Source organism: Protopterus annectens, chromosome 1.part2 (assembly GCF_019279795.1).
Source record: "Protopterus annectens isolate FY-2018-M chromosome 1.part2, PAN1.0, whole genome shotgun sequence".
Lineage (NCBI taxonomy): Eukaryota > Metazoa > Chordata > Ceratodontiformes > Protopteridae > Protopterus > Protopterus annectens.
Window position 1 is genome coordinate 1,019,721,347 of NC_056727.1, and position 15,702 is coordinate 1,019,737,048.

Below are 15,702 nucleotides of genomic sequence, written 5' to 3' on the forward strand. Positions count from 1 at the left end.
CACAGGTGGTGAGAAAAGCTGTAGTAGAGAGTAGGAATTACCCTTACCCCCTCACCTAGACTGTTAACCCAACTATACTACCGCCACTACTAATCACAATCAGAAATAGCTAGCTGTCTTTACATATTTTAACATCTTGTCTGACAACATTGTTACTAATATTATAAATGACAAGAAACTATCTTAACTTGCAACATTTTCTGTATATACTGTTGATAATCAATATCTTGTTATTGTATTAAAGCCAACAACCTGTAATGTTGTTTACTATTGCTGCAACTTTGTATCTCTATTTATCATGTACATGATGTGGAGCTTTTCTCCCCGGGCATCCGCTGAAAAAGGACCTGGGTCCAATTGGAATTTCCCGGTAAACAAATGTAAATAAATACATAAATAAATAAATAAAATTAGCCTGGGGTGGAGCATGAACATAGCCATCAGTTCATTAAGTGCGTTTTTAGCATTTTCTAAAATCGAGATAGATTGGTGATGGAGGTTATGTTATGTGGTAAGGCATTCCAGGTTTTTGCTAGATAATTTGAGAAAAGAAAAAGTGGTATTAATGGATTCAGTTACATTTAGTATGGGTTTGTTGCTAGAGTGAAGGGTCCTATTGCTTGAGTATGGCTGTAGTAGGTTTTGGAAGGAAGGGGTTTTCTGTGGTTGATGGACAATTTTATGGGCCATGTTTAGTTGATTGTAGAGTAGGACCTGTGTGAGTTCAAGCCATCTAAGTTGCTTAGGAGCTGTACAGTGATGTGATCTGGAGGGAGAGACTGTGGTGAATTTCACAATTTTGTTGTAGCGGGTGTCTAATTTGGCTAAGTATGATTTTCGGAGGTTGGTGAGAAAAGGTGAGGTATAGAGAAGAGTTAAAATGAAGCAGGATTGGACAATAGTTGCTTTTGTGTTTTTGTGTGTGGTACGGCTTATTATATGTTTTGTTTTGTTTGATTTAGAATTAGTTGGGTATATGCAGTGGATATAAAAAGTTTGCACACCAGGTTTTTGTGATATTAAAAAATGAGACCACAATAAATCATTTCAAAACTTTTCCCACCTTTAATGTGTCCTATAACCTGTACAATTCAAATGAAAAAACAAACAAATCTGTTAGGGGAAAAAAATAAAAAATGTACACTAAGCTGGTTGCAGAAGTGTGAACACCCTTAAACTAATACTTTTGTTGAAGCACCCTTTGATTTGATTACAGCATTCAGTCTTCTTGGGTAGGAGTCTATCAGCATGGTACATCTTAACTTGGCAATATTTGCCCACTCTTCCTTGCAAAAGCGCTCCGAGTCTGTCAGATTGTGAGGGCATCTCTTGTGCACAGCCCTCTTCAGGTCAACCCACAGATTTTCTATTGGATTTAGCTCTGGCTGGGCCATTCCAAAACTTTAATTTTCTACTGGTGAAGCCATTCTTTTGTTGATTTGGATGTATGTTTGGGGTAATTTTCATGTTGAAAGGTGAAATTCCTCTTTATCTTCATCTTTCTAGCAGATGCCTGAAGGTTTTGGGCCAAAAGTGACTGGCATTTGGAACTATACATAATTCCTTCCCCCTTGACTAAAGTGCCCCAGTTCCAGCTGAAGAAAAGCAACCTCAAAGCATGATGCTGCTACCACAATGCTTCATCATGGGGATGGTGTTCTTTTGGTGATGTGAAGTGTTGTTTCTGCGGCAAACGTACCTTTTGGAATTGTGGCCACAAAGTTCAATCTTGGTCTCATCAGAACATAACACATTTTCCCACATGCTTTTGGCAGACTTGATGTATTGTTTTGCAAATTTTAGCTAGGCCTGGATGTTTTTCTGTGTAAGAAAAGGCTTCCGTCTTGCAACCCTACCCCAACAGCCCAGGTATATGGAGAATACGGGGGATTGTTGTCACATGTAGTACACAGTCAGTACTTGCCAGAAATTCCTGCAGCTCCTTCAGTGTTGCTGTAGGTCTCTTGGCAGCCTCCCTGACCAGTTTTCATTTTGTCTTTTCATCAATTTTGGAGAGACATCCAGTTCTTTGCAACGTCAGTGCTGTCCCATATTTTCTTCACTTTTTGATGACTGACTTCAATGTGTTCCATGGTATATCCAATGCTGTGGAAATTTTTTTGTACCCTTTTCCTGACTGATACCTTTCAACAATGAGATCTCTGATGCATTGTAAGCTCTCTGCGACACATGGTTTTTGCTGTAGCAGGCAACTTAGTAAATGTCAGGAAAAACCTACTAGGACAGCTGAACTTTATTTGGGATTAATCAGAGTCTCTTTAATTGATGGCAGGTGTGTACCCAAGAAGACTGAATATTGTAATTAAAGCAATATTCAAAGTATTAGTTTAAGGGTGTGCACACAACAAGGTATTAGTTTAAGGGTGTGCACACTTATGCAACCAGCATATTGTACGTTTTTTATTTTTTATATTTTTCCCCTAACAGATTTGTTTGTTATTCAACTGAATTGTACAGGTTATATGTCACATTAAAGGTGGGAAAAGTTTCAAAATTATTTATTGTGGTCTCATTTTTTATATCACAAAACCTGGCATTTTAACAGGTGTGTAAACTTTTTATATCCGTGGTATTTATATATGAAACTATGTCATGAAATATGTTAAAAGCCAAACTACTGAATGTCAAAGGATTAGAAAAAAAAGAAGTCTGAATATACAAAACACTGAACTACCATTAAGGTTGAATCATAAAATGTCAAATGCTTCTTTCCCACTGAAAAAAACCCTATATCAGTAAACTCCAGTTACAAAACCAAGATCAAGTGTTGTTTTGGTAGTTGGACTTTTAGGGAAAGGATTTTTAGTAATGTAATTTGTAGGACAGGGGTTAGGCGTAGTTTTAGGTCAAGCACATAAGTGAGGTGGGCAGTGTGGCCCTAAACCTAACCCTATGCGTTTTGTTACTAAAAATCCTTTCCCTAACAATACCATTACCCCCAGCCTGCTAACCCTAAACCTGCAATATGTATGTATACGTAATGTGCGTGCGTGTCCACACACACACCAGAATTCAGTTTTCATGTAATAGTCAAGACAACGCAATAGCTCTGTTTTACATCTGTAATAAAATGTTGGCATTGCTGCCATTTCAGAATCATATACAAACTACTTTGCTAAGAAATATCCATTTGCTGTATCTGTTAAACATTGCAGTCCAGACACCCAGTTTAATTCTAAAGGTGGTAATAAATGTCCTGTATTAACAGCTTCATAAAAATTAATGCTTAGTCACTGGTAAAACTGAAAATGTATTTTAGCATTTATTATAATATTGCAACAGCAAGTAAACTGTTAATGATTCTGTTTTTGGTGATATTCACAACCTTTCTAAGCTTCAGCAATGCCTGCATATACCAAGATACCATACACAATTTGTGGAAAATGTGATGACGTGCACAAATTAGCTGTACTGCATAATATTAAATATGATTGTTTTCATACAATATGCAATGTTTTAAGTCATGCAGAAGATCAGGTAGAATGAATGATGGATTACCATAGTCTAAAACTAGTCAGTTATATAATCAAATACACATAGCTGAACATTAATGTGTATAATTCATTGCACTTTAGAATGGTCAGTTTGAAACTGTTTGCAGGGTTAGCAACAAATGCAGGAATGCTGCCTTCTTGAAACTGATGAGGTTATCATGGTAGCCTATCTTTCAGAAGCAGATAAGTAGATCAATAGGAAACCCCTCCACAGGCTTGGTGGTGCATATGAACGCATCAGCTAAGGAATGTTCAGTAATGGCTCTAATAATTTATTAAAGTTGAACATCAAGCCATTCTTGAAGTGAAGGCATACATCACAATAGCTTCCCCCGGATGGCTACCTTCTGAACTTTGCAATAGTTTTGCTAGAAACTCTCACAAGGCCCAATTACACTTTTACACAATAACATGCTGTACACCCTTAACAAATGACGCTGTGCTGCTTGACATTTGTAATAAAATAGTTAATATATATAACACAATTTGAAAATACTGCATTGTTTTTGGCACAATGCACACAGGAATGGGATGAGGAAGCAATTTTCTTTTTCTCCTATTTTTCCTATGACTATAGCACTAGCTTAGACTGTCTAGGCTGGTGCAGTGCTCTAGCAACTGTGAAAAATAATGAAAAATAATGACCAATATTAATTAATATAAAATGATACCATTCATTAAGGCAGTTCCAAGTTTCATTTTGATAAATTAAAAGATCCTCAGTCCACAAGCAGTACATAAAAACAAATATATTAATGTAAATATATCATACTAAACCACTGAAGTGGAAGGAACATTAATATATCAATAATGACTAAGTTGGTAGTGAAAGCATTACGTGTAAATAAAATGCTAATAGTCACTGTTTAATGCTTAAGTAATTCATTGCACACTGTTACAACATCTCCTTTGAAAACAAAGTAAACCATTTCTGAATTCCTATCACAGAAGCAGGAATTGCAAGTACTATCAGGAAATAGTATCCATTACTATGTGAGAAATATGTAACATTGATTAATACCAATTTCTGATTAATGTATAAATGGTTAATTTGCTGATATTAAGTAAAACTAAACTTCTACAGAACACTTATGAGTCCATTTGTTGTCTCCATTTCTTTCTCTGTCTCTCTCCCTCACTCATTTTTTTTCTCAGTCTGTTGTTACTATTTTTATATAGCTCCAGAGGGCCTGTGGCAATGCAGCCTAATGAATCTGAAGTGAGTGAATGCACACCATCTCCCTCTGCCTGCTTGAGGATGATTTCTTAAAGTGGGAGTGGTGGCTCCACCCCTATGGACACCCCCATCTTGATGGAGTCTGGTAAGCCACAAACACCACTATGGTGCTGGGCCTGAATGAGGCAGTGGTTAACAGGGTAAAAAAGAGACACCTGTACAACACTGCAATCCCCCCCAGTGCATACAAGACTCTTTGACCCATTTGGTTCTGACTATCCAGTTACCAGAGGCCTCCTCCCCCACAGTATGAGGATCTCTCCTTCCAGATCCATCACAGAGAATCGAGGAGATAATTGAGGTCCTCCAGACTAGGGTGTTAGATGGTTCATGGATCTCCATCCTTTCCCTTTTGTGCCTGTACACTATCTGTATGTCTTGTTCCCCCAGTGTCGGCCCACTACAGTGTTCCTGTGTGCCTTGTCTGTCATTTATGTTTATATATTCCTTAACTTTTCCCTTCCCTCTTACAAAAATAGAAAATAGAGGGCTTATTTCCCCCAAAAGCATAGTGTCCTTCCTCTCTCACCTCCTCCTCCTGCACAATCCTCTTAATATGCTCCCTCTGTGTGTCCCTTGTCTTCTCTTTCCCCGATTTCTAGATTTCCTATTTTATCCCTTTCCAATCTTATGAAAGCCAGCAGGGTGCCCATAGAAGGACACTCTTTACAGTGAGTAAAAGAAACATTAAAACATTTTTGGAAAGCTACAGGCTAGCTGTACTTCCCTCTGAACAAGTTCTTGTAAAAGTTCTTGCGATATCTGTGAATTCTGTGAGTATGAATATCACTCATTATCTTCATGCATTGTCCTTTTCTGAACCCTATTTTGGCACTGGTATTGGTGAGTGAAATCATTATGACTGTGACTGCAGTCTTGATATAGAGTCAGAAAGTGACATTACTATTAAAAAATGACTTTATAGTTAAATTAATAATAATCAAAGTTAGCAGTGGGCTGCAAAATGACCTTACTTAAGTAAACATATACTATCATTTGCCATCTAATATAATGTTACTAATAATATTTACATTTATAGTTCATTTGAAAAATAGTGTGCAATTACTCATTATGTGAAATAATATTGTTTTCTCAGTTTTATTTACGTTTCAGACTTAAGATTTTTTTTCAATGACTGCATATTTAGATATGAAAATATATGCATTCCTATATATAAAAATATTACATAGCAATGCTGTTTAAAGCATTGTTGATAGTGCTTTTCTCATTAATGCTTTGTCATTATACACAGCGACCCCCCAGTTATATAATACTTCTTAAAATTCCATCACAGCAAATACGCTGCATGCTTAACCTGTTCTAATGTAAGCATAACTGAATTTCAATCTACAACCTTACTGGAAACTGAAACTAAATTCTCAATAACAAAAAGGAAAGATGCATTAAAATAATACTGAGCCACTTGTATTCACAAGAGATCCAACATTGTGATAAAAGTTTGAAAGACGAGTGTCAAACAGAAGCCTGAACAAGTGACTGGGAGTTTCTTTCTAGCAAATCCATTGGCAAAGTATTTTTAATTTTCAGGCAGAAAAGACATGCTGATTCTTTGAAATCATTCCCTTGCCAGAAATGTTCAAGCAGATCATACTTGATTCTGTAATATCACAAAGAAATATCCATTCATCAAAACAAATCTAGAAAAGTCCATTAAGCAAAGTTTTGTTACACATGAACCAAAGTGTATGGGTAAGTTGTATGATAGCTTTATATCAACAATTGTGTTATTAGTTATATTTACACACTGTTTTCCAGAATTCTCTTTATACGTATTTTACTACTTTACATGAAACTGGAAAGTGAGTTTTATGTAAATGATTCTAAAGGGTATTATAAAAAAAAAATGTACAGCAAAAACATTGGGAAGAAAAAAAAGTACTGACCAAGGCATTTTACTTCAGTACCACTCCAAAGTCCGTTGGCCATACACTCACGTAGGCGAGATCCAAACAGAGTATAACCAGTATTACATGAAAAGATTGCAGTGGCCCCATATGTCAGTAATGTTCCAATTTTGTTTCCATTAGAAGGTGTTGCTATATCTCCACATGATATTACTGAAAATGAAAAACAAAGTAATTAACAGGGAATCAGAAATTCAAGGATGCATGCCTATTTATAATTGCTTTATATCTATAACATTAGATGTTATGTGGTAAATGTGATATAGATATATGGAGAGAGACATACGTGCATATATTTCCCAACATCACTGACCCATTGCATCGGCATATACTACATTAACCAGAAATGTTCGATACTCATCAAAAAAGAAACAACATTTTATTTAGGGGACAAGCTCCCCCTGAACTCCTCACACCCTATGCTAATTATACATACCAACTCTGAGATCATTAAACAATGGGAAAAGAGCAAAATCCCATTCCCTAGCATACAGCAATCCACCAAATCAAATGGTGATATCCTGCTCTGAAATAGCAGTTTGATGAAAGAAGTTTCCTTCCTAAATGTTTGATTTGCCAAACATATTACATAAAATACTGTGCTAATGCAGAATACACACACACACACACACACACACACATATATATATATATATATATATATATATATATATGCATATATAAATATATATATGCATATATAAATATATATATATATATATATATATATATATATATATATATATATATATAAATATATATATATGGATCTACTTCATATGTTCATCATTGCAAAATGCCGAATTTCATATGTCCGAGACCATATGATCGACATTTGAAATGTCGAACATACGAAATATAAAACTAAAAAACAAAAAACACTTACCTAAACACTGCTAGCAGGGGGAAAAGCCCCCATGCACCCCCCATGGAAGGCTCCACCCCTCCACACCTCCCGTAACTTAAATATACCAACTCTGTGATCGCACTACAGTGCAGGAATGGAAATCTTTCCATTCAGCACTGTATGAAGATGCCGGTTCCGTATTGTCGGCATTTCAAATGTCGATCATATGGTCTCGGCCTTATGAAATTTGGCATTTTGAAGTGTCAGTAATGTGAAGGGGACATATATATATATATATATATATATATATATATATATATATATATATATATATAGCGTGAGAGAGAGAGTATGATTATATTTATTATTGTTATTATATCACTGGTTTGAACATCATGCTTAAATATATGCATTTTGTACTCTAGTGAATTCTCAAAAGCAGACAGAGACATGCATTATATAACCCATTAGCACCTATGTGGTGTGGAATGTCACACCTCTAGCAGCCTTCACACATCCATGCATTCCAGATCATTTTCTGAAAAATCCACTTAAAAAGCATAACATAAAGACATGTAAATATTTTTGGGACAATAAAAGCTATTAAAACTGCACAGATAAGAATGCCATCAATAATTATTCCTTACAGTGATAATAGTCAGTGTTTTCATACTCTTTCCATAAATAGTATTATATATTACATTGCACGCAAAGACAGTATCATGACAAATTATCATATGTTGGAAACTTTATAACCTAGACATCTGTTGTTACAAGATGTTTGCTAAGCAGACATAAGCGTTCACATGACAAGAAATTCCGCTCTGAGTGCATGTTTATTGAGATATTTACAGAAATATGAAACATATGCTTAGTTGTAAAATTAGCAATATATATAACACTGAATAGATCTGAAAATGTGAAACTTACAATGCAAATGTCAGTCTCGGTTTTCTCCAGTAACATCTAAGGTTTCTCTTAATGCCATGCAATAGTTTGCAAATCACTTTATGAAGTGCTAAGTATATATGAAATATTGTATATATTCCTAAGTAGTAACAAATAACTAACAGCATCTCCAAGTATGAAATAAATATTGACAACACATTTTCCAATCTCTTGCCATGGCATTTCGCACCATACCCTCAAAAGCATGTACATCCATCAGTTATGACCATATGAACAATAAGTGGCAAACAGTGATTCATTTCTCTACTGTAGGACATCACACTTTAATAGTCTTACTGATATGTTGTTAATAAGTTCATACCCTTCTAATACTGCCTATTATTGGCTGGTAAGTCACTTAGTTAAAGAAGCTAGACCCCAAAATGGTCTGCATGCCATAAGAAGCTATGGGTGTTAACTGGAAATATACAAAAAGGAGCTATGTAGACTTGAATGACATAAACAAGACAAGGAGCGTGTTCTATAATCTAAGTAAATGACGTCTCTTGACTGCTTCTTTTTCCTATTTGTTTTTATTTCGTTTCTGTAGGAGGTTACCGAATGTTGTGCTGTCTCCATTTGCTTTGTTTCGTAAAATGTTTCAAAATCTTCTGGGATTAAGCGTGCTTTTAAGGCCAGACTCAGGTCATTTCACATGAATCTATAGAACAGGAGCACAGTGACAACAAACTGCTTGTCTGTGCAGCCTATGTTTTGTAACTCTACTACATTTTTGAGATAACCTGTTGAACCTTCCCAGCCTGTGCAGAGTTTCATTAGATAAATAAGAAAATACGTACTCTTACTCTACCTTATAAATGAGCAAATCAGCTACATATACAATTATATGTTTATTTCTCTGAATCATTCTGATATTCTTTTTGGTATCAGACCTGTACAGTTATAGCAGAATTTCACAATACCTGGATATTTACAGTTTTATTTTCTTATGTTACTGAGTACAGATGATACAAAACATGACAACCTTAAATAAAGGAATTGTGTCTTCCAGTTAGAAGTCATTCTTAACTAATAGTATCCAAAATGGTTCTACTGTAACCTCGGACTTAGTAACAACCCAAACCATTAACTAGATTGTAATATTAATTCAACACCAGTATTCTTTTGATAAATGTAATGTACCATTAAGATTTCTCTTCAGAAGTGGTAAGTCACTGAGGGATAACAAAAAAGTAATGATGGGAGAAGCAACAAGGTGACAATGTGCAGAGTATGGATGCTGTTGTATCAGGCCATTCAGCATTAACTGAAAGGCTCAGGCTGTCAGTACTGTTTATGCATCACTTTTGTTCTGTATCATTCAGTTTAAGTTTATGTTGTGATGAAATGATGGGGAAAAGTACAGATTTTAGTGGAGTTTTTTTTTTTTTTTTTGGGGGGGGTGCTTACTTGGTTTCCCTCACATATTAACACAACTTATAATTTTGTGGCCCAAAGCTGAGCCTGGTAGCCAGTATACTTACTAACTCTGAAGCTTCAAATAGCAGATTATCATTTCAGATTTTGGTCCCTAAAGAATAACTGAATCAGTGAAGTAAGACTAGCCAAGGTGTTTCCATATGCAATAACTCCTAGCTTTGTCAGCCACTAGAATGAAGCCCAGGAACAGGCTATCTGGCAAATGAGCCACATGAGCATTAAACAAGGGTCCTTTCCTTCTTCTTTATTACTTCTGTGTTCAGTCAAAAAAAGATGTAGAAAAGTGATTTATATAGACTTAAAAGTTCATCCAAAATCTTTGTTTTATTACTAGCCAACAAAGGCATGCATTAAGAAAATCACAGTTTTAGTTAGTTTTGAAATTTTGTTGTTGCAGCCATGATGAATACCTGTCCCCATCCAATGGTTTAAATTTCTAAAAACTGATAGTCTTACAGTACTGATATCATTCTGATTCCAAGGCACATATCTTAATATAAGCAATCGCTATCTATGATATGCAATATTGCTAAATGTCACTTATTTTAGGATTTTATCAGATCAGCTGATCCAAACATTTAAAACAAAAGATAATATATCACAAAAAACGAAGTTATGTCTTTCCATAATGTTCCATCTGTGTTGTTGATCTTCATTCATTCATTACCATTGGGAATCAGTTCCATCCTTGGAACCGAGTCGGCATTTTACCAAGCTCGTGCCAGCCCTAAACTCTCGAGCTAAGATTTTACCCACAATGCCCTCTTCCCTTTTACCTCAGATTGAGTTTGCCAGATATCAGTAAAGTAGAGGCTGTCTCTGGTCAGAATAAACCTAATGAACAGCCATAGGACCCAATGCGATCCCCCAGGAGTCTTTGGAGGGGGAAGGAGGGTGGGAAGTAATGAATGAATGAAGATCAACAACACAGATGGAACATTATGGTAAGACATAACTTCTTTATCTGATGTTGTTAATCTTCATTCATTCCATACCGTTGGGACAGAGTCCCCAGCTACCTTTATTCCAGGGAGGCCCTTATGGAAGGATGTTCCTGAGCACCACTGAACTGAAGGATGCTCTTCCCCTGGAGGCTAAATCCAATTTGTAATGAGTGATGAAGTTATGATGGTTGGCCCAAGTTGCAGCTGCACAGATGTCATTCAAGGAGCCTATTGCATGAAAAGCCTCAGAAGTGGCTACTGATCTGGTAGAATGGGTTCTAACTCTACGGGGCAGAGAGATATTACTTTTGTCATAAATGAACGTGATGCAATTTCTCAACCATTTGGCTAAAGTAACTTTTGAGATAGGACACCCCATTCTGGATCCTGAAAAGGCTACAAATAATTGGTTTCTTTTCCTAAAAGGTTTTGTTCTGTCTAGATAAAAATGTAGTTGTCTATGCACATCTAATGAGCGAAGATAATACTCCCCTCTGTTAGAGTAGTCAGGAAAAAATACTGGTAGGTCAATTGTCTGGTTAATCGATAGTTCTGAAATGACCTTGGGTAAGAAAGATGGGTTTGTTCGGTGTGATACTCTGTCTTTATGAAAAGTCATGTAGGTGCATTTGGTGCACAAGGCTTGAAGCTCATATATGCTTTCTGGCTGATGTGATGGCTATCAGAAATAGTGATTTCCATGACAGGAACATTAGGTCGCAATTTGAGGCAGGTTCAAAGGGAGGTCCTGTTAGAGACTGCAATACTAAAGAGAGATCCCAAGGTTCTATTGGTTCTCTGAAAGGACGTCTAACATTGGTAATACCCTTTAAGAACATCTTGCAGAGTCTGTGGGACATAAAGGAAGATTCTTTGAATCCATTATGAAAATTCGAAATGGCAGCCAAGTGTAATCAAATAGTTGAGGCTGCAGCCCCTGAATCAAGAAGGTCTGCTAGGTATTCAAGAATCATAGAAATAGGGACTGTAAAAGGTTCTAAATTCCTTTTCTGTATCCCTATGAGGACCCTTTTCCATTTGCTGAGATAAATCCCTCTGGTGGATGGTTTATGAGAAGCCATAAGAATATTATGCACTGGGGAGGTGACGTTACTCTGCCTGACAATCACTGGAAGTGGAGAAACCAAGCTGCCAGCTTGATACTGGGAATGTTCGGGTGAATCAATCTTTGCAGGTGTGAGATCAACTCCGGGGAGGGATCTAGAATCCATGGTTGATCCAGGAGGTAAGGCCAAAGAAAGGGGAACCAAACTTGTCAAGGCCAATAGGGGGCAATGAGAATTACTCTGCTTCTCAACCGAAGGGCTTTCTTCAAGAATTGCGAGATGAGGGGTTGAGGGGGGAAGTCATATAGAAGAGCCAAGGGCCAATCGTGAACCAGAGCGTCCCTCAGTGATCCCCCCTGTGGGGGGATTAGGGCAAAATAGTTGCTACATTTATGGTTTACTGGGGAGGCGAATAGGTCGCAGCAAGGGTGGCCCCAGCAGTTGAACATTTTTGCCATCAGAGGATTGGGGGACCACTCGTGAGGCTGAAGAATGCATCTGCTCAGTTTTTCCACGATCACGTTGGAGCTCCCGGGAATGTGCGCTGCTATCAGAAAGCGTGTGGAAGCTATTGCCCATTGCCAAATTCTCATGTTTTCTTGACATTGGGGGTAGGATTTGGTTCCCCCTTGCTTGTTGAAGTACCAGACCACTGACATGTTGCTGACTGAATTGCAATGGTCCCAGACAGAAGGATGGAATGAAATGCTTGAAACGCTAGAAGCACCACCCTCAGTTCCAGGACAGTGATATGCAATGGAGCTTCTGTCTCTGACCAGGTGCCTTGGACTGTCTTTCCCTGATATAGCCCCCCCAAACCATCAGGGAAGCATCTGTGTTTACCATGGCCTTGGGCTGATGGTAGCAAAATGGGTGAGACCATTGTCATCTGACTGGCTTCATCCACCACATTAAGTCCTGTTTGCATCTCTGAGTTATTCAGATCTGGAAGGACAAAGCATGTCTTAAGGGGGACCACTGGGTTAGCAGTAACCACTGCAGAAGCCTCATGTAGATCCTCACCAGAGGTACTATAGTGATCAACGCTGCCATAGAACCTAGAAGTTGAAGTACTGATTGGCCCAGGGAAAGGTCTTGACAGAGTATCATTCAAACTTGGGATCTTATCCTTTGGAGCCTGTGATCTGGTAAAGGTGCTAGGCAATTTTTTGTGTCTAGGATTACACATATGAATTCTAGAGACTGGGATAGAGTTAGTTTGTACTTCTTCCAGTTTATTGATATTACCAGCTGTTGAGGTTGGGATGGAGTTAGTTTGCACTTCTTCCAGTTTATTGATATTCCCAGGTGTTGAGCTATTTTCAGAGTATACATAAGGGTCTCTTCCAGTAGACACATGGTGGGAGCGATGAGGAGCCAATCATCCAGATATGGAAACACTCAGAATCCTTGAAGTCTCATGCGAGCTGCTACTACTGCCATACACTTGGTGAACACTCTGGTGGCTGTAGAGAGTCCAAAGGGCAGCACTCGGAATTGAAAATGATTGGCCCCTAGATGGAAGCAGAGCTTGTCCATTTTTATATGGTAATACGCATCCTGAAGATCTATTGAGCACATCCAATCTTCTTTCTCCAGTAAGGCGAGGATAGACTGAACTGTGACCATCCAGAATTTCTCTCGTTTGACAAATTTGTTGAATATGTTGAGCTCTAGGATTGGTCTCCAGTTCCCTGTCTTTTTTGGCACTAAAAAGAATCTTGAGTAAAATCTGGATCCTATTTGGTCTGGTGGGACTGGCTGGATGTCTCTTTTTTGGAGCAGCTGTTGAATCTCTAGTACTGCTGCTTCCCTTTGACTGGGAGGAACATTGGGAATTTGGAAAGGAGGGGTGGGGTAGAGGTTGAAAGGGATGTGTTATCCTCTGGTGATAATCCATTGTACCCATGCATCTGTTGATATTGTTTATCAGGCAAAATGGTACAAGGAAAAATGTCCCTCGACTGCTTCCAGGGGAAAGCAATCGGGTCACTCTTCAGGAGCACTGATAGGGCTGTCCGGAGAATGAATCTCTGGAGCCCTGGTTACACGGACCTCCCCTGCCCCTAAAGAGGTGTCTTCCATTTGAGTTACCCCCTCTGCCTCTAGGAGTATACTTGCCATGTGCATCACGAAAAGGACCCTGTAATTTTTATGTGCCACATCATTTCACATCTCTGGCTTCTAGATTAGGAAAGTTGAGGAGCGGAGAAACATACACCCATGGCAGAAAGGGTCCTGCCGTCTTGCTCACACCTGGCCAATGTGTCTTTAACTTTAGGGCTGAATAATGAAGAGGCTTCTATTGGAGCATTCAGGAAGGAAGACTTAATGTGGCCCACAAAGTCGCAAAGGCATATCCAGGCATGAAGTCTCATGACAATGCCTGAACCCGCTGCTCTAGCAGGTCCTTCCATGGCATGAGAGATCAGACACATGGAGGTGTTGGAAATGGATTCAAGGGTAGCTAGTTGTGAAGCAACCTTGTCATGGACCTCATCAGACACAGCTCCTGCTAAGGTTTCAGAGAGTTCAGTAATCAAGTCTCTCTGGAGCCTGGTGAAGTGTGCCAAATAGTTCAAAGACCTAACTGTGAAGGTCAATGAAGCAAAGACTCACTTCCCTAGTCTGTCCACTGCCCAAGACTCCTTGTTAGGTGGGTGAACAGTCTGACTCTCCTCAGCCAGTTCTTTATGGTAGTGGCTGCCACCACCATCGTGGAGTCTACTGGAAGACACTTTGACCAATCAGGGTGTTGCTCAGGGGGTGATAACATTTTGTTTGGCCTCTATGGGACCGATTTAATGGTGACAGGACTTTTCCAAGCATGCTGCACAAGTAGCTGGATGAGCTCATCTGCAAGTGGAGTCACCCAGGAGGTAGGGTGCTGAGCACAAAAAGCCTGCAGGAACATTGACTCCTCGGAGGAAGGGTTAAAGGGCTACCAGCTACTCCTCTGTTTCAATATTTCTAAAATGTCTCCAAAGGAGACCTCATCAAGGGGTGACAGTGGGGACCCTTCCCCTTCATCGTAATCCATGTCTTCAGTTAAAGACTCTTCAGGGGAGTCTACATGTTTCCTCTTGCAAGATTTCTTATGGTGTACTTCCTCAGTGGGACCTTCTGGGGAAGACTCCAAAGAAGCAGCACCCTGGGGCAAGGTGTCCTGAGGCTCTTGTACCCGGTGTCCTAAGATAGATAGTGGTTTGTGGCAGCTGTGGCTCAGAGAGAGAGAGGGGTAATGTTTCCGACACCAAAGGCTTACCTACTGAGGCAAGGGCCCTCTCCATTGCCTGGAAAGACAGCCCACCCACAGAGGGATGGGAGCCCGGAACCGAGCAGGACAACCTCGAAACAAGGAGTCTCAGTAGGGCTATGTACCAAGAGAACTCCCAGAACCATGGACGGTGCCATAGAAAAAATCGGTGTTGAGCCATGAATTCTGGTGCCGAAGGGACAGACATGCTCTTGAGAAAGACTCGGTGACAAACGCACCAGAAGCCAAAGAGACTGCTCCGACACCACGGTGAGGTCCACAAGTGGAGCTGAAGCAGTGGACGCCGAAGAAGATGTCAGATCAGGGGGCTTCAAAGCTTGCACAGAAGTTGAAGGAGGAGAATAACCTGGAGTCTGTGGAGAAATATCGCTACCTCCAATAGGGAGATTAACCTTAGCTGGGGTGGAGATCCCTCTGGCTATCAGCAGCTGATCGACAAGGCACTACATCTAATTCTGAAAGGATCCTAATGGAATGCATGGACATTCCTGATGGTGATTCA

At 39.0% G+C, this 15,702-nt stretch overlaps 1 protein-coding gene across 1 annotated transcript in view; it reads right to left on the reverse strand.

The window, feature by feature from the left end:
* LOC122792225 (CUB and sushi domain-containing protein 1-like) overlaps positions 1 to 15,702 on the reverse strand; it is a 3,080,606-nt gene that overhangs the window by 665,978 nt on the left and 2,398,926 nt on the right. The window contains exon 47 of the mRNA XM_044059969.1: positions 6,657 to 6,830. Within this exon, the coding sequence (XP_043915904.1) occupies positions 6,657 to 6,830 (174 nt within the window). The remainder of the gene's footprint in view (positions 1 to 6,656; positions 6,831 to 15,702) is intronic.